The 18,595-nt window shown below is 48.0% G+C and overlaps 1 protein-coding gene across 1 annotated transcript in view; it reads right to left on the reverse strand.

Moving 5' to 3' along the window:
* Positions 1-18,595, reverse strand: part of LOC135906042 (collagen alpha-5(IV) chain-like) — a 105,807-nt gene that overhangs the window by 74,999 nt on the left and 12,213 nt on the right. The window contains exon 2 of the mRNA XM_065437188.2: positions 355-411. Coding sequence (XP_065293260.1) covers positions 355-411 — 57 coding nt within the window. The remainder of the gene's footprint in view (positions 1-354; positions 412-18,595) is intronic.

Here is an 18,595-nt window from a genome sequence, read left to right on the forward strand (position 1 = left end):
TCAGCGCAAAAGGCACAGTGGGTGACAAAACGAGTAAACATCAGCAAGCGCTGGGCCTTTACGAACAACATTCTTGACCAAAACACTGGGTTCGGTACATTCTTGGCTAAACAGAACGGTTTCATCAAAAAAAAAAAGCGTGGAATATTTTCTCTGGTTGTGCTTCCAACTTGTTCTGACGCTTAGCCGTGCCCTTAGTCTAATCTTCCTGTATGTTGCACTTCTGCGCCGAAGCCATATTTCATTCTGGAACGACGCGCCAACTAGTCCGCTTGTCCTTGTTTTTGTCCTTCAATGCCCATCCAATTTTTTCAAGGGCACCCTGCAATAGTATGAAGTGAAAGTGTAACTCACCACGGCTCCTTTTTCACCTTTGCACAGGCATGGCTGGATGGCGCAACCTTTGCACGCCTGGAAAGCGAGAGAAGAGAAGGAAGAGAAGAGAAGGTGAGTTACTGAGCGACAAAGCAACATCAATGCGCGAATTCAACGTGGTATACGCGGAATTAAGATTCCGCCATGTTTACAACTGCATATTTAATGGACACGTTTCACGGTTTGTAAAAGCACTTTCCAAACAAACAAACAAACAAACAAACAAACAAACAAACAAACAAACAAACAAACAAACAAACAAACAAACAAACAAACAAACAGTTATGGATGACAATGCTGACATTATGTTCAATTGCGAGCTGTGGCGCTGTCCCCGGTTTCATTGACGCATTATCACATTCGCTATTGTCGCCCTGGCCATTAGACATTAAACCTGAAGGGTCGCCTGAAATAGCTAGAGTTTCCCTTGGCTGGCTCGTTCAGTCACTTCCGCTCGCCCCTTCTTTCTACGAGTGTGTACACCTTTCGTTGTCGTCGCGCATTCCTTTCATCAGCATTGTCAATATATGACAGAACGACAGAGAATATGACACTGCGGCCTGTTGTTATAATGCCCTTGCTCTCTCGCCACACATTTTTTCCTTTTCTTGCACTACAAACAGTAATAAATAGGCGGTCATCATATCGCTTCTTGGTACAAAACTGTTTTAAGCGTTAGGGTGAGAAAAAAAAAATAAAAGCGGAGAATTTCATATGTATACAGTATCAAGGCAACCGCAACATACTTAGGTACGTGCTGACGTAGAGTGCATGCGTAAGCGAAAGCAGCCCTTATGCAAACTGGCCACGACCGCAAAAGTGGAGCTGTGAAAAAAGTCGTTTCTCTGTGTCGCAGCCTTTCACTCGACAAATTAAATACACCACCTGATAGCGTTCAATATAGGTGCACTCCGCTATAACACTTTAACGTGCGAAACATAGAGGTGTTATTGAAAAAAAATTGTAGTTGGCTCGAAACCGTTTGCAATTCTTGTCAAGATGTGTGCATTGAGATGTAAATGAGTGTTACAACTTCTTTTGTACAAAAGTTTCTTACTGTATTGTTGTAGTTTGTCATTGGAACGTTTGCAAACAGCAGATGCATGAGGAAAGTTGTGTGGTGTCATTCAGTGTGATTTCGCTAGTCAGCCCGCATATGATGCTTGCACGGAATAGTTCTCCCTCTCACGCAGCAGTGTAAGCTTTTTTTTTTTTCGTAACGGCTGACATGTGGCATAGATGAATAGGTTTTTGTCCGTTCAGGGAGCGAGTGGGCTGCACAGTCCCGCGCAACAGGATTTGTGCTTAAGCCGGCTGGTTATTGCACTTTGTAAATATGAGCGGGGAGAATAGGGGGAATTACCGAGGGGCTCGATTTCCGTTCGTCCCAATCATAAGAAATGACAGGCGATGAAAACACAGGTGAAGTTAATTCTATTGTTAGTTGAAATGCTGAAATAATAAGTCAAAGGAAAATGAAAGCGTCGACGAATGGATAACTTCCTGCAGGCGGGGACCGAGCGCGCACCTCCATTTTTACGCGAGCGGTGCTCTACCTGTTAAGCTGCCCCAGCGGCCATACTCCCTCCCACTTTCGTGTGTGTTTGTGCGCAAGACTAGCCCTGGGAGTGTTAGCCAGCGGCGTTCATGGCTGAAACATCGTTTGAACCCCAGACATCACGTAGTACTTGAGTTCAGAAGCAAGCCCTCGTATGCTACCTTCTGGACATCAAGGCTGATAAATTCAAGGCCCTCGCTACGCATTCAGCGAGCAGAATAGGGAGCACCTAGGTGCTGGATTTTTATTAGTCGCAATCATAAGAAATGAGAGATAATAAAGCGGGAGAAAGCATATGCCTTCTCAGGCTTCATTATCAAGGAGAATGACTTGAATTGCTTCTTTATTGAACGAATACTTGCATTGTTCAATTGAATTTTGTTTCTTGAAATGTAATTTTCGTAACTCCGAGCATTTTTATTGACAGCTGATTATAGAACATTTATTTTTTCTGCTTACAATAATTATACATTGCATGCCTTTGTACTTTAGCTTGTTTGTGTGAGACGCGCGTTTTATGCCGTTTGACCGTTCTCTTTATTGTCTGTGTTTTCGAATTTCGCGTGGACTTCCCCCTTTTCTCCTGCTTACCGAATGTCCCATGCCGTGTCCGAGGAGGGGCCAAACAAACAAACAAACAAGAAACAAATTCTTCGCAAGCACTTTGCAGTTTCGTCAACGTAAAGGGAGAGAAAGACAGAGGAAATGGGAAAGGCAGGGAGGTTAACCAGAGGGGAAGATCCGGTTTGCTACCCTGCGCTGGGGAAAGAGGGGAGGGGGAGGTTGATGACAGAGTAGAGGTGTATTCTGCCCGAACGGCTGGGCCCGCGCAGCAGGAACGTATACTTTGTCGGAGTGGTGCAACAGACAAGGAGTCTTCGTTCACTCTCGAATAGCGAGGCAAAGCTCCGGAGTTCGGAACAAGCAAGGGCAGCCAAAGCTGCTTGGCGCACACCAGCCGCGATCGCGCCCCGTTCGGCAGCGCTCTTCGCTTCGAATTCGCTGCCGCCGCTGCCTCGAGAGCACGGCGGCGGCACTACTCGCCAAAGAGGAGCAGTCGCGGCCCCCAAGAAGCACTTCTTTCAAGGACAGTTATCTCGAATCGGAAAGGATGCCGAGGAAGGAAGAGGCCGAGAGCTACGGTCTCGCGAGATCGTCTTTCTCGTTCGCCGCCGCCACCGCCCCTTCTGTGTATATAGCCAGTCTTCCGGCCCCTCCTCTCACCCCAATTAAGCGCGTCCTTTTTCATTTCACGCAATCCCACCCTCCCCCATTCCTTTACCATTCTGTGCCTCTTCATTTCTTTCTTTTTGCTTTTTCAGCTTTGCCGGTTTTCCTTACTCTGCCTTCTTCTTCTTCTTCTTCGTCTTCTTCTTGTTCCTCTTTCCCTATAGCGCGAACGCACTCTCCATCTCTCTTTCTCTTGCTCTTGGCATACCCTTGTGCAAGTAATGAAACCGCGCCGACTTGCTATGATGTCTCTTGTTTCTGAGCCCATCGTTCCTGACCCCTTGTTCTCTCGCGCGCGGATGCTTCTCCGCAGCCTCTCCTTCCTCCTCGTCATGGAGTTCTCGACCGGCGTCTGTGCATCGTCGCTCGGAGACGTCTCCAGTATAACGAATTTCTCGGGGTATTTTCCGCTCTCGCATTAGCGGGTCGCGTCGGACAACCCTGGGGACGAACGGAAAGCGGGAAAGGTGCTTGCAAGCAAACGCACTTTGAAGTAGTAGTAGTAGTAGTAGTAGTAGTAGTAGTAGTAGTAGTAGTAGTAGTAGTAGTAGTAGTAGTAGTAGTAGTAGCCTTGGAATTGCGAACCAGGGCCTGTATTTACAAAATTTCTCTTATATATAGGTAAGTGCGATTTTTCACTCCCCCGCGTAGTCGAGGCTCCCGCTACTTGCAATCGTCATAGGGATGACAGACAACAATATGATCGGCACGGTGGTAGTGAGTGACGGATGACGCTTACGAAAACTTGCATGACATAACTGACTCGTATTCGAAAAAGCGACGCAGGTTTTTGAAGCGCCGGCGCGCTCGGCGATTTTCGCACCACTGAGAAATGTGCTAGTCCCTAACAACTTATGTGCTTTTACTTCTTGGGCTCAGTATATAGTTTGTTTTCGCGCCGTTGACATTACAGCTCACCGAAGTCGCGTGAACGCTGCTCCATCGTAAGCGGACGTGCAAGGTCCCATTTGTGTGCCTCGTGACACATAGGCCAATAGTTTCGGAGGACGATGGCGGCAAACGCTTCGATGACGTCTAAGCGACGAAATCGCCGCCGTTTCCTTAGTCCCTCGCTTATCTCTCAAGACGTCGCGTGTCTGCTGAATAGTGCCTATAACGAGTCGTAGGAAAGCCAAAAGTATTCGTCACGACCCAAACAGCCTTTTTCGATTTTAAAACCGACAGGGAGAGAGAGATAGAGAGAGAGAGCTTGAATAAAAGCAGGAAGGTAGGGAAGTTAGCCGGAAAAGTGTCCGCTTTGGTACCTGCACATGGAGGAAGGAAATGAACTAGAAGATAGCATCGCGCTACGCAGCCATCTTTGGCAAGCGAACTCTCCGAGAAGCGATCCTCTTCGCTTTTTCCATGGCAGTATCGACACAACATGGTACCTCCGAGATTCAGCGTTCTGGTCGGGAATGTTTGGTTCGCGGTAGTTTATAATCCCCGACACGCACTTACTTGTTCAATCGCCCTGCTGTAGCTCTGCCTACAGAGAGGGAGCAGTTAAACCTACCACGTGCTCTGACGTGGCGATCACGCGTTGGGCCGATACGTTTGGCTTCAATCCTGTTACGCAATGCTCTCTCCCAATTATTTCCTTACTCCATGACCCCTGTGCAGGGAAATGGGGAGAAACACGGTGAATATAACTACGAGTAAGAGAGCAGTTTCGAGCGAAGCGCCGAGAGGCGTGAAGAAGAACAGTGGTCGAAAAAGCGACACGACTGAGTCAATTAGCTTCTGGCGTTTCACTTATTGCGGTCGCAAGTAGATCACCTTGCGCGCGCGAATTTCGCTTCTTGCGCGCGAAGAGACCGAGCCGGAAGCGAAGATCCGAAAGCGCGCTCCCTCCCCCTCTTCTGTCTCACTGCCAGCCGAGGGAGTCGCGCCTGTCGTGGCGAGGACGTGTGGCGAGCTGGAAGGCAGCCAGGCAATCGCCGCCAGACTCGGGCCACAAGTCGCTGTCACCAGCGACACCCTCGCGCCTGTGACGGACTGAGCCGCCGCGTTGTTGGTACAACAAGCGGCGATGCGAATGGCTCGCGCGAGCCGACGCCGTTTCCTATGGCCGCATGTTGCCCTCGATTGTCGAGCATTGTGAAACGAGGCGGGAACACGCACTTGCAGGAGGTCACCAACACGGGCGCGTCGCAAGGTCTCGGACGCAGCTGCTGCCGTGTGTCTGATATACGGCAGCGTTACGGGGACCTTTTGTCACCCCCCTCCCCTGCCGCCTGGCTGCCGCTGCTTCTGCTCCCACGTCTCGCGCCTCTTGGTCCGCCCGTCTTTGGAGCTGTCGCGAACGAACGACAAGCGCCGGGAGGCCTGGCAGATATAACTGTAGTTTCGATGGACTGCCTGCCTCAAAAAAGTTTTCGGGACGCTTGAGGTCTGGGAAAAAAAGTTATATCCCGCGAACTCCACTGTTTCATAAAGCTTCTGCTATAGACAGCACAGCGAGTGTAGAATAAAGAAAAAAAAAAGAAAAAAAAAGTAGATGAAGCAATGAATAAATAAATAAAGACAAGCAAAGGAGACGTATTTCTGATCATAGGCTATTTATCTGCGGCAGAAACGAGTAGTGGAGTCGAGTGCCCCAGCAATAAACAGCAGCACTTCCCACGTCGCAGTGTGAGGGACAGAAAAAAAAAAAGAAAGAGATAGGCAGAGACAGAGGGAAATCGCTAAACTTGGTTACATCTCAATCTCCTTGTTAGGTTCACCTCTAATGACCACAACGGATATTTTGAGGCTGCAGTGATTAGTTTAGACATAATTTAAGAGGAAGCTTTAGCTGGGGGAAACTCCGATTTCCTATTCAAATACATGTAAAGCGCAGACATGCTTTTGAATAAACTGTAGTGAAGAGGTGCTGAAGCTACATCGCCAGTTTCCGGGGCTGCCACACAGCTCGTGATATAGCCTCCTTCCTCCTGAAAAACTTTCCACGTACATAGCCTGAAGCTGTATTACGACCCTCTGATAATACGTTCACCATGAGTCGTCAGGTTGGCTCCTTTCCCGATTTGGGGGGTGGGGGCGGGGAGAGGGTGATTGTAGCGAGGAGGAATGCTCGGCGCTGCAGTCACATCGCCAGTCTCCGCGAAGGCGCGAGCTCGAGATTGCCTGGGCTGCTCTGGTTGAAAAACGCTGCCGACGCTTCCTGCCGCTCTCGTGTCGTGTCCTTTGCTCGGTTAAGAAAACTAAAACCGACTTGAATGAAATGTGTTGTATTTCAGAGAGAAAATTACATTATAGCAACTCTCGGAAGCAGAATTCGATTTAGAACATCAAACATTCTCAAAAATTGTCATAATTCGGTAAGTTGAAAAAAATAAATAAAGAGAAAGAAGCACTGTAAGCTTACAAACAAACCCGTAACTCTGGACCAATACCCCTCATGGTTGCTTAGTGGCTATGGCGTTGGGCTACTAAGCACGAGGTCGTGGGTCGAATTCCGGCCACGGTGGCCGCATTTCGATGGGGGCGAAATGAGAAAACACCCGCGTACTTAGATTTATACGCACGTTAAAGAACCCCGAGGTGGTCAATATTTCTCTAGTCCTCCACTACGGCGTGCCTCATAATCAGAAAGTGGTTTTGACACGTAAAACCCCATAATTAAGAAGAAAAAACTCTGGACTTAAAACAAATATCTCAGTTATGTAAACTACATCTGTTAGAGTATTTTAAGCGGACAAATGTGAAATACGGATTCACAACTTACGTGAAATCGTTACGATGATTACGTAAAAGACCTATTCGCAAATTAATGTTATGTTTCACAGTAATATGCAATGATCAATTTTGTCCACTTAGGTGTATTTTATTAAGTGTAGCTACGGAATCCTGATATCGTTTATTTATTGCTGAATTACAGAGTTATAAGTTTCTTTATTTCCAACGATTCTTGTAAGAAAACTTACGGCCTAAATAAAAATAATTTGTTTCCTACAGGCCCTATATTAAGTAATTTTATTTTTAATGCAGACAAACGTAACCCAATTCCATGCGATGGCTGTTGGGAAAAAATATTTATCCGTTCCCATGTATTTATATAGGAGCTCCCGAGCTAATGCTTCACGCACACACACGCACACGCACACACACACACACACACACACACACACACACACACACACACACACACACACACACACACACACACACACACAAATAAAAAAAAAAGCGGCTTTCAGTGCACAATATCAGGTGCAGGTGTGCCGTACCTACCATCTTTCTTTTTTTCTTTTTCTCAAGATCAGACGGTTTGTGCTCAGTGAAAATATGTTCCTGCCAGTGGCACCCGCTAGTAAGCATTCTCCAATATTTTTAGCATAGCCGTAGTACTTATTGTGTGGGAGCGGCTAATCGAAATAACAATTTCACAAATCCGCAGGAAATGCTCCTGGCTAAGAGCGCTTCTAAGTTGGTTCTTTTTGCTTCTTCTTCTTTTTTATTCCCGAAGACTACAATTTTTCTCCGGATATTAGGAGGAAGTGAGTTGGCTATTTAGTAATCTAAATATGCATTTTCATCAAAATACGAAACGATCACTGCAGAGGCATGGCCGCGCTTGCATGAACAGTCTATTCAGACTACATCTCCTTGATCAAGAATGGAGTATGCTGGGCGACTTGGAACAAATTCATGAATTTATAGCGCAAGAAGAGACAGAGATCAGGTTAAGTAGAGATGACACGAGCGCACTGTCGTTCCCACTTTTCCTTGTCACTGTGTTTTGTTTTGTTTTCGGTAAATGTTACATCTCTCTGCGTTGAAGCACGCCCCCGTCGCGGTTAATTTAATGACAAAACATTTCTCTTCGGGCTGTTCAGCATCTGCAACTAGCCTTTGTAGTGTAAGGTCTGGTAGATAGCGAACTTCAAATCATCGCGACTCGCCTTATATACTGATCAGAAGTCAGATAGTCTATCCATAATTGATTTAAACAGCACTCCAGTTTACAGCCTGAATATACCTATAAAGAATTAACTGCACTTGTATGCTCCTCCCATTTTTTTCCCCCGCAACTACAGAGAAAACAAACAAACAAACAAGCGAACAAACAAGGACGACGCCATTTTTCGAAAGTAAGCGAATCGAGACAACATTAGTACAACAAAAAGAAACGAAAAAAGGGGGGAGTAGACATAAATCCACTCGTAAGGGACATTAAAGAGTAACAAAGTATTTGAACCGTATTATTAATTTATCCTTCCACAGTACCCCAATAAATGCTACTGTTACTGTAAGGACAAGATTGGTTGCGCCATAAGAGACGCGAAAATCGTAAGACAGGTGGTGACGCCGCCTTGCATTTCCCGCACCAGCTCGCCATGACATCATGGTATTTGACGGTGTCTGCTTCGGGCCTACTTAATTGATTTTTGTTATCGTTAAAGATGGACTACATTGCATTATAAAAAGGCGCAAGGACTCAATGAACTTAACTGTTTCAAGAAGCTTCACTGAGCAACAACGGGGAGAAACTGCAGCGAAATCAGTCACGTCACATGACGTGCCGGCACTAGAGCTTCGGCGCGACTTTAAAAAAAAAATATTACCTTCATTTTCTCTTCTAATAACTAAGTCATTACAGCAGGATTAACTAAAACAATGTTTTAAAAAAACAATTTGTTGGTCTAAACTAATTGTTTATCTTTGGTGTCCCTTAAAGAGTCATATGCCGCGTACAAAAGCCATTATGCGCGCCATGATGCAGTACGAAACGCCGCAGGACGGGGGGAAGAAGGGAAGGGGCTACCCCTCGTTGTCGATATGTTCTTTTTTTTTAGTTGCACCACATATTTAAAAAGCACCTGTGGCAGATAGCACAATCCTAATCCTTGAACTTAATTACTCGAGGAGGTGGACATTACTTCCACGAGGAATCAATGCGCAATTGACTGAACAACAAAATTTGGCTAATGAAGTTTCTAACTAAACAATTTACAGCACATATTGCGATGAACGAATTGTGGCTAGTAAATTTGTAAATCATATAGACTTGGAACGCATTCTGATGATGGCACCGGTTTCGCGATATGCGCCGTCGAACTTTCGATTAGAATGCACCGTTGTTGCACTTAATCGTGATGCGAAAGCGTCAAATCGCCCATTGAGCGATAAAGCCGGCGGCGCCTGCAGCAGCGAAACTTCCCATTGGCCGCGACGCCACGTCACGTACACGTCACGAGCGCGCCTCGCGCGCTCTTTACGCTGGCTCGCGCTTGCTGGCTCGGGGCTCGACGGAGCAGAGCGAGCGAAAGGGAAAACCTGCTTCTGCGGTATTGCGTGAGGGGAGAGGGCATCGCCGCGACGCCACGTCGTCCTCGCTCTCTCTCTCTCTCTCTAGAAGGCCCGTGTTAACCGCGCGTTTCTTGTACGCGCAAGCGCTCGCCTGCGTTCTAACTCCTCCTTCGATTGCACTTTCATCTCGGAAAATGGCGTATCTTGACAGGGTTTGAATGGCAAGCATTCCGTAGGCTCTCTAGGTGCGTGGCTATCATTATCAGCATCGCAAATGATGCGCCAGGTTTTTTCCGATCATTCACGTATTGCGCGTGGTAGCACCCTATATATTTATTCCTTCATGGATTCATGAATGTAAGTCAGAGCTGTGTGCGTATCGCTCTCTCATGTCCTTGTCTTTTTTTTGCTGTGTTCTTTTTCCAATGAATCACTTAATGAATCACTAACAAGTCCAAGCTTCCACGCTAAGTTCTAACTGCGTCTCAGTAAGACCAAATCAAAACGTGCCCAGCGTCCCAACGCGCTCGCTTGCCCGCGAGGAGTTCATAACTCGAAGGACCGCTCAGCGGCGTTCTATTGGACATTAATGCTTTCGCATTCGCAACTCATAACAAGTGCTTTGGTGTCCTCGGATGTTTATTTAGGAAAATGCTGTTTTATGCACTGAAGCACTAAAGTAACTGGAACGCCAATGCATTTCGTCGCATACTTTGAAAATTAATATCTCGAAAGTGGTGTCACCCTGAGAATTTGTTCCAAGTGGATACGCCTTGCGAACTCACCGGCTACAATTCGTAAATTGCAATATGTGCCCTAATGTAATTAATTTGAAATGTTAATTACTGCAATTATGTTCATCACTCAAATAATACGTTGATTTTTTTTTAGAAACAATTTCTGCCTCTTCGAGTAATTTAGGTCAAGGGTTAGAATTCGGTTTACTGCCACAAGCGATTTCTTTAAAATTTGCTTTAAATTGGTTTTTAGAATTGGTGCAAAACACAGACCTGGTACACTGCAACGCCGCTTGTAAACATGAACATTGTGTACACCCTAATGCGCATTGAAAATTGTGCAAGAACATATAAAATATAACGAAACCTTCTTTTTAAAAACGAAAATAAAGATGCACTTAATGAGAGATAATTTACGTACACCAATCAGTGATCACGAGGCAGAGTAAAAGAAGAAGGGGGCAACTATGGTTCTAGTATAGCATTTTTAGTATATAAGTTTTAGTATTCTATACAGTAGCCATTTTAGTGTGATATTACCGCGGAAGGCAATTTTCTACGAGACTTTATGGGCCGATTTCCGCAGCGTGGTAGCCACATCTTTTTTTCTCGGAGTATGGAGGCGGTCTCTCACAGTTTGTTCTTTTTCTCTTCTTCTTTTTTAATCTCTGGGTAGAATAAGGGGCTCACAAAGATGTATAGAAAGATGTACATAAACTCAGAAGGGACAGATGTGAGGTGAGAAATACGACAAGGCGGCCGCTCTCTCTGTCGTCATTGGTGTGAGTTACAGCGCGCACTGTTCAAAACCACCAACGGTGGCACAGAGAACCTGATAAAGAATAAACTGGTCACTTTAGGCAACAGTCACTTAATGGGCCAGCCGAGAAAAAAAAAAAAGGAAGGTTGCGGCGCTATTCGCTCCACGGCCTCCCGGCGGTGGATACGAGCTTGTTGTGGAAGAGTGAAAGGGGCCGGGGTGGCGATGTTGCTGCTGACGTCTGTCGAGGCGCCTGTAGACACTAGCAGTATACCATGCGCGCGACAAGCTCGCAATGCGTCTCGATGGGAATGCACAGGCCAAAAAAGTACGAACTGCTGCCTGCTGCATGCGTGCCGCGACCCGTTTCATTAAGGCGGAGGGGGGGTTGGCGCCCGCGTGCCGCGAGCGAGTGGGCGTCGTCTGGCAAACGAGCTTGGGCCCACGTGGAGTGCTTGGCGGCCAGCGTCTCTCGCGAGCAGCTCGCCCGGCCGTGGGAACGCCTCGTGCCACGATGCCTCCATCTTGGTCCCCTACGCGGGGCGGCCGTGGTGCTGCGTCATCCCCCTCGTTTCGGCCACGAGATGCGGCCCCTCTCCGGGTTTGCCTTCTTCGCCTTCGCCCGTTGCGACATGGAGGCGCGAAAGCGAAACTGCGTGCCGCTGCAGCGGTGACGAGTGTGGCCTCGAAAGCTAACGCCACTGCTTTGGTGGACAAGAAAGCACTCACAAATAGGCGGCCAGCGCTGAGGCCGTGGCTCGCGCAGGCGTGTCTCCGCTTACAGCGGTCTGGCCTAAGATAAAGAAAAAAAGACGGGGCGCAATTTTCAGAACGCGTGCTCAGGCGCGATGTATCCGCTTGCTCGGTGCGAGTGGCGCGAGACGCGCGATGAAGAGTTCCGCTTCGCCGCACGCGCCGTCCCTGCGACGTTATCGAAAGGAGGCCGTTGTCTGCAGCGGCTGTCGGACTGAAATGCAACGGCCACTAAGGGAGAACTTCATTATGTGATGCTCTCTGGATGGACAGCAAGAAGGGCCGGCTATAACTACACACTCGAACAAAATATGCAAACTCGAAGCAACTTTCAACTCGAAAGTCAAAACACCGCCTGGTCTAGAAAGATTTCCCTCCTATGAAGCGAAAATCTATTTTCGCCAAGTACGAGGCACGCAGTACGTACACGTGCTTGAGCTAACGCCAGGAATGTTTAATGCGCATGAGTTCAAATGAGACGACGTCTTGTGCGGGCTAAACTTTCATGGGCGACAACCCTTAATGTACCAGGTCAGGTGAGGCGATAGTGCACTTTTTTTGTATGACACGTTAAGAGTTGTCCCGTAGCGGAGTCTAGAGGGAAACACCCGGGAAGGTAGGAGAGAGAAGGACAGCGTGCACGTTCGCACAGCCGGATTATGCGTTTGGTCTTGTGCAACGCGCACTCCCTCTCGCTAGAGTGACAGGAAAAGAGGAGAGTGCGTGGGGAGTAGATTGAGGGGAGAAAAGGAAGAACAAGCACAGCCGACAGCGTTCCTGGCCCCCTTCCGTCGTGTATAATGTTCGCAGCAGAAAGTAGCGCCGGCGAGTACACGAACGCAGGCAGGCGTTGCGACAAAAGTTGTCGCCATACGAAGCACGGCACGTTCGTTCAGCGCCAACAGAGTGTTGCACAGACAGAAGCAGGACAGTCTCGAAAACAATCTGCCTTGCCACGGCTGTTTGGAGAGCGCGGAAGCACTTCGCTTCGGTGTGCGTATGAGAGAAGGCACGCCAGTTCGGAACAGTCGGTGCATGTCTGTTGCTTTAGAGCATGCGCTACCGAGCGGGCGAACCACCGCTGGTCGTTTTCATTGCTTTGGGTAAGTTTGGCTAATCAAGCCCTATTGCAAAGAAGGCCTTCGCCGGGCTCCGGCCGTCATCGGAGCAGGCAAGGAGCGCATATGTCAGCGTCAGCGGAGCATGTCCAATTGCTAAGAAACAAAGCCTCCAACCAGTGGCGTCTACGGTATGCAATATAAGAGCAAACGCAAGCAGAAGCGCACCCTCTCGCACTCTGGACGGCCGTGACGGGGGCTGTATCTCGGGCTGTCGCCTGCAGTTCAGTTCAAGGAAGCCTCGAAGTTTTCTTTCTTTCTTTTTAAGAGTTTTGTTAGTCTGGAAAACGCTTTCCAAATAACGTTTGTACAATATTAGATAATATAAATGTATTTGCCTTGGCTGCGATCTTGGCTGTAGCATTGTGCGAATAACTTAGTGAAAGAACGAATGAATGCACTTCATTTCGATACAGCTGTTGATACTACAAAAATGGTATCTATCTCACTTTCCTCCCACGGAATCGTTGCTCCTGTAATCATATATTTATTTTGCTGGGCAGATATATGCGTTCTGGCTGCCATGCACAGCAATAGTTTGCGGGTGCCGATGGGAGTCGTGGGAAACGTGCCAATCACTCTTCCTCGTTTAAGCCCGCGATAGAGAGAGAGAGAGAGGTGCTGGCATGTGCTGTAGAGTGCGACGAGTAAGATTCCGACCTCACTGCTGTCGTGTGTGTCCTTTGCTCCGGCCCATGGCCGCGACACGCACACGAACACGCAACGTTACAGCGCCAATCAGAGTCGCGCAATCGTTCCCATTATCAGCATGAGCTGAACATGCTAGAAGGTCACGTGCACCAGCCAACGCGGGCGAAGACTTGACAGCCTTATCGTGGTCGATGTTAGGAGGCCGGAAAACAAGAGATTCAATTTTCTTAGCCACTGAAATGTCGCCACGAAGTGCCCTGCATAGTATTGGCATCAGCACAGGCCCGCTCAGACATTGCAACAGTCTCTTTTCGCGCGCTTATTCGTCCTCTCTTAATTTCACGACAGGCGAGCTTCCGTTCAATCGCACAACGCCCCGTTTCTCAACTGCGCTTCTTGGTATCCCTGAAGGGCGAGCGAAGCTGCTCGCACCATGCATGAGCCAAGGCGACGCCTCCGAGAAGCACTGTGGCCCCTTTGCTGAAAGGGAAGGGGGACGCCGAGTTCCCCTAACGAGCCTGCAACCCGAAACCGGCCCGCAGCCGTCGCCGGAACCCTTTGATAACCGCAAATGTCAGTCAGCTGCGTTGTCATTGAAGTATATATTTTTCTTTTTTTCGTAGACCCGTCTTTGCTTGTGCATGCGCTCCAGTCTGATCTTTGTTTTTCTTGCTGCTTGGCATCGGGGACTTCCGTATTGCGATACCCACTGCCGCTTGACAAAAAAGATGAGCAGGCGACAAGGCGAAAAACGAGCGGCAGGAAATAAATGGCAGCATGGCTGCAGCGGCTGGATACTACGCACGCCCGTTGCTCGGACGGTTCGCCGCGGCTTGCGCAATCTGGCACGATGTCATGGTGGGCATGGGTGGCCTTGTGCGCCATTGGTCCCGAACAGGATAAGGGTTGTTGACGCCGCCGGCCGAGCCCTTCGAGCACTGACTACAGGACCCCGGTTTGGTTAGCTGCCCACGGACGTTTGCGCTGTCAGCTATACTATAATGTAGCCGTTGTGTGTCTTCTCCTTCCTCTTAGGGCGGCCTGTGCGACAAATGGCCCTTTCATTTGCCGAGCACGTATTTGAGGGTCCTTGAAGATTTCATGCTGCCCAACATTCAGGCCATAGCGATAACGGCGGCTACCACCGGCTTCCGCCTCCAAAGGGGCGCCTTTGACGCCAGAACTAGCAGCGTCTCTCGCGCACCACACATTCCAAGGTCGCCGTCTGCCCTCCGTCATTCCTGAACAAAGTTGGGAGGGTGGGTTCTGTTTACAGAAAATCACCGAGGCCTCCCGAGGGCTACCATAATTAGGCAATCTCGTGTTGTCATCGCGTACGGAGCAAAGCCCTACGCGAACGTGCATTGCAACGGCAGCAGCGTCTCGCACAGTCCGCGATGAGCCCTACCCTGGGCGCCCGTGCTCTCGGCGAGTGGGGCTGTAACCCTACACTCGGTTGAGCAGCCACTCTGAAGAAGGCAAGCCTATCGGCCCGGGAAAGCTAAACAGTTTCCCGAAATACTCGCTTCCTCCTCCGCATCGGGCAAAAAATTTCTGCCTCGGTCAATCTGTTTATTGTACGCGCCAGTCTGGGCGTGTATTTTCAACAGCAGCGGCGCACGCGGAGCTGCACCCGGTGGGTGCCGGAGTCGGGCGCGCGTGCGCCTGTTTGTTCAGCCCGCGTCTGGAAGTCGCTCGCTCGCTCCTCCTCCTCGCCCGCGGCGGAACGGGACGGCGCTGCTCGTGCTTTTCTCGTCGTCCCGTTTCCGCCGTCGGCCTCCCTCGCCTCGGGCGCCGGGCCTTTCGGGAAGCGCGCAGGCACGCCTCGTCGCGTGTAACCGCGCCATCACTCCCCCGAGAGCAGGACGCGCGTTGTCGCAACAATGCCCGCACCGTATGGTATTATATCGCATCTCGAACCGTCGGGCACGCATGCCTTACGTCGGCAACTCTGTCGGCGTTGTCATTCTTTTAGAGAGAGCGAAAGCGGAAAGAGCGGCGGGCAAGATGGTCTCGCGAGCAGCGGTGCGCCCCAAGTGCCCCCCGCCCGGGCGCGCCCCGCCGAAGTAGGCAGCAAAGAGCGCATAAGAGAACAGTTCAGCATGTGAGGAGTGGGGCGCAAGTCCTAATATATACATGAACGAGAAGCAGGGAGACCGAGGGCCCGGTTTTTATTAGTCATATCATAAGAAGCCAACAAACAAGGACACCAAGGACAGCATAGAGGAAACTACTTGCAATTATTGATTGAATTAATGAAATGATAAACTAATGGAAAATAAAGTGCATGAAAAAAACAACTGGCCACACGTGGGGCACGAACCCACGTCTTCGCATTACGCGAGCGGCAACTGGTTTAATAACCAGTTGCCATCACCCAAAAAGCTCACGTACTCGTGACACCTGCGGCGGGAAGGATGTTCAACATCCGCCGTCATGGCCCTGAGTAGTTGCGCTGGCTAACACTCCCAGGTTTAGTTCTAGCAGATAAACATAAACACTCCAGAAAGTATATCTGGGAAAACGGCGCTGTGGTAGCTCTGTTGGTAACACAACCGCATGCGCAATGCGAAGGTGTGGTTCATGCTCCACCTGCGGGCACTTGTTTTTTCATCCAAATTAATATCCATTAATTTGCTGTTTCTTTAATACAATTATTTAGTACAAGTATTTTCCCCTATGCTGTCCTTGGTGTCTTTGTTGCCTTCTTATGATACGACTATATATATATATATATATATATATATATATAAATTGGAGAGAGAGAGAGAGAGTAGGAGCAAGAGCGTTAGCCGAGGGACCCTTTCTATATTAATCAATTTAATTAATTTGTTAATTATTAATATAATTCATTATTAACCATATCATAAGAAGCCAACATGATACCGAGGACAACATAAGGGAAATTACTTGCCACGGCGGCGGCATTTCGATGGGGGCGAAATGCGAAAAACACTCGTGTGCTTAGATTTAGGTGCACGTTAAAGAACCCCAGGTGGTCAAAATTTCCGGATTCCTCCACTACGGTGTGCCTCATAATCAGCAAGTGGTTTTGACACGTAAAACCCCATAATTTAATTTTTTTAATTACTTGTACGTAGTAATTGAATTAAACAATACAATTTAATGTAAAGGAAAGTGGATTCAAAAACAACTTGCCGCAGGTAGGGAATGATCCCACGTCTTCGCGTTGCTCGCCCGACGCTGTACCAATTGAGCTACCGCGGCGCCGTTTTCCCTTCCACTTTCTTGGGTATTTATGTTTTACTACAAGAACTAACCCTGGGAGTGTTAGCCAGCGCCACCACTCGCAAACCTTGGCGGCGGATGTGGAACATCCTTTCTGCCGCAGGCGTCACGAGGTAACCGGTCAATAAATCCACACATGCTACCTGATATATATACATATATAGTAACTTATTTAGCGACTCTTTATACTGCAGTATATATGCAGGGCGTCCCGCATGACTTGAGCCAAGAATTTAAAAATGAAAGGCGCGTCGGAAGCGAATTGAGCCGAACGCATGTTATTCGCAATAGCTTATAGTAACGCAGACATGTTTTTGTTTTCCCCATAACTCACAAATTATTAATTGCCCAACTTTTTAATTATTGGCTGAGGACCCGAAGTATCATAAGCAGGTTTGTAGAGCACTTCAGAAACCACCGATCCAGTTGTTTCCTTGACGATACTTCTCACGTAGTCCTTTCTTCCGGGTTGCAAAGAAAGCCCGCGAAATATGAAAAAAGCCACGTGACGGAGCGTTTGCGCAGTGGTATTGTGCTGCGTGTGTTCGGTGAACAAAGTCGGCTGCATCGTGACAGGCGAAGAGGAAGCGGCAGGGCGTTCTTTATCTCATTGGCAGCGCTCGGCCAGCAGCATGTACATTTTCGCCGTCATCCGACGGGAGCCGACCTTGTTCACCGAACGCACGCTTGAGAGCAGCACAGTACCAGTGCGCAAGTGCTCCGTCACATGGCTGTTTTCATATTTCGCGGGCTTTCTTTGGAACCCGGAAAAAAGGACTACGTGAGACGTATCGTAAAGGAAACAACTCTATCGGTGGTTTCTGAAGGTGCTCTATAAATCTGCGCATCATATTTAAGGTCCTCAGCCAATAATTCAAAAGTTGGGTAATTAAACCTAATTAATTAGTTAGTTATAGGGAAAAAAAGCCTGAGTTACTATAGGCTATTGCGAATAGTATGAGTTCAGTTCAGTTTGTTTCCGACGCACCTTTCATTTTTAAATTCTTGGCTCAAGTTACGCGGGACACCCTGTATACAGTAGAACCAGTTGACAACTTTACATTGGACGCTGTGCCACGAATCAACGACCCACGCACTTGCTCACTTCCGCACAGGATGCCCTACGCACCCGTCCTCGTTTAGCTTGCATGTCACGAGTCTCCCAATGTGAGCTCGAAATATTGCTCACGTGAAGCCTCGTTCTCTTCAAGCACGCCTCGGATCTCAAAAAAATTTAGATCGTGTATAGTGCGCGCCCGACGACAATTAAACATTTAAGCTTGTGTACCCCGTGGACTATAGACTAATATCTATATATATATATATATATATATATATATATATATATATATATATATATATATATATATATATATATATATATATATAAATATAACCCTGGGAGTGTTAGCCAGTGCCACCACTCACAGACCTTGGCGGTGGACGTGGAACGTCTTTTTTGCCGCAGGCGTCACGAGAACGTGATCTTTTAGGGTGAAGGCAACTGGTCAGTAAACCCACATATGCGACCTGAAGGCGTCAATGAGTGGTGGCACTGGCTAGCACTCCCAGGGTTCTACTAGCACACATAAATACCCAAGAAAGTGGATGGGAAAACGGCGCCGTGCTAGCTCAATTGGTAGACCATCGCACGCGAAATTCGAAGGTTGCGGGTTCGGTTCCCACCTGCGGCAAGTTGTTTTTTCATCTACTTTAATTTCCATTAATTTATCGTTTCTTTATTTCATTTATTAAGCACAAGTAATTTCCCCTATGTTGCCCTTGGTGTCAGTGTTTGTTGGCTTCTTATGATATGACTAATAAAAATCGGGCCCCTCGGTTAACCCCCTTTCTTCTCGTTATATATATATATATATATATATATATATATATATATATATATATATAT

The sequence above is a fragment of the Dermacentor albipictus genome, chromosome 1 (assembly GCF_038994185.2).
Source record: "Dermacentor albipictus isolate Rhodes 1998 colony chromosome 1, USDA_Dalb.pri_finalv2, whole genome shotgun sequence".
Lineage (NCBI taxonomy): Eukaryota > Metazoa > Arthropoda > Arachnida > Ixodida > Ixodidae > Dermacentor > Dermacentor albipictus.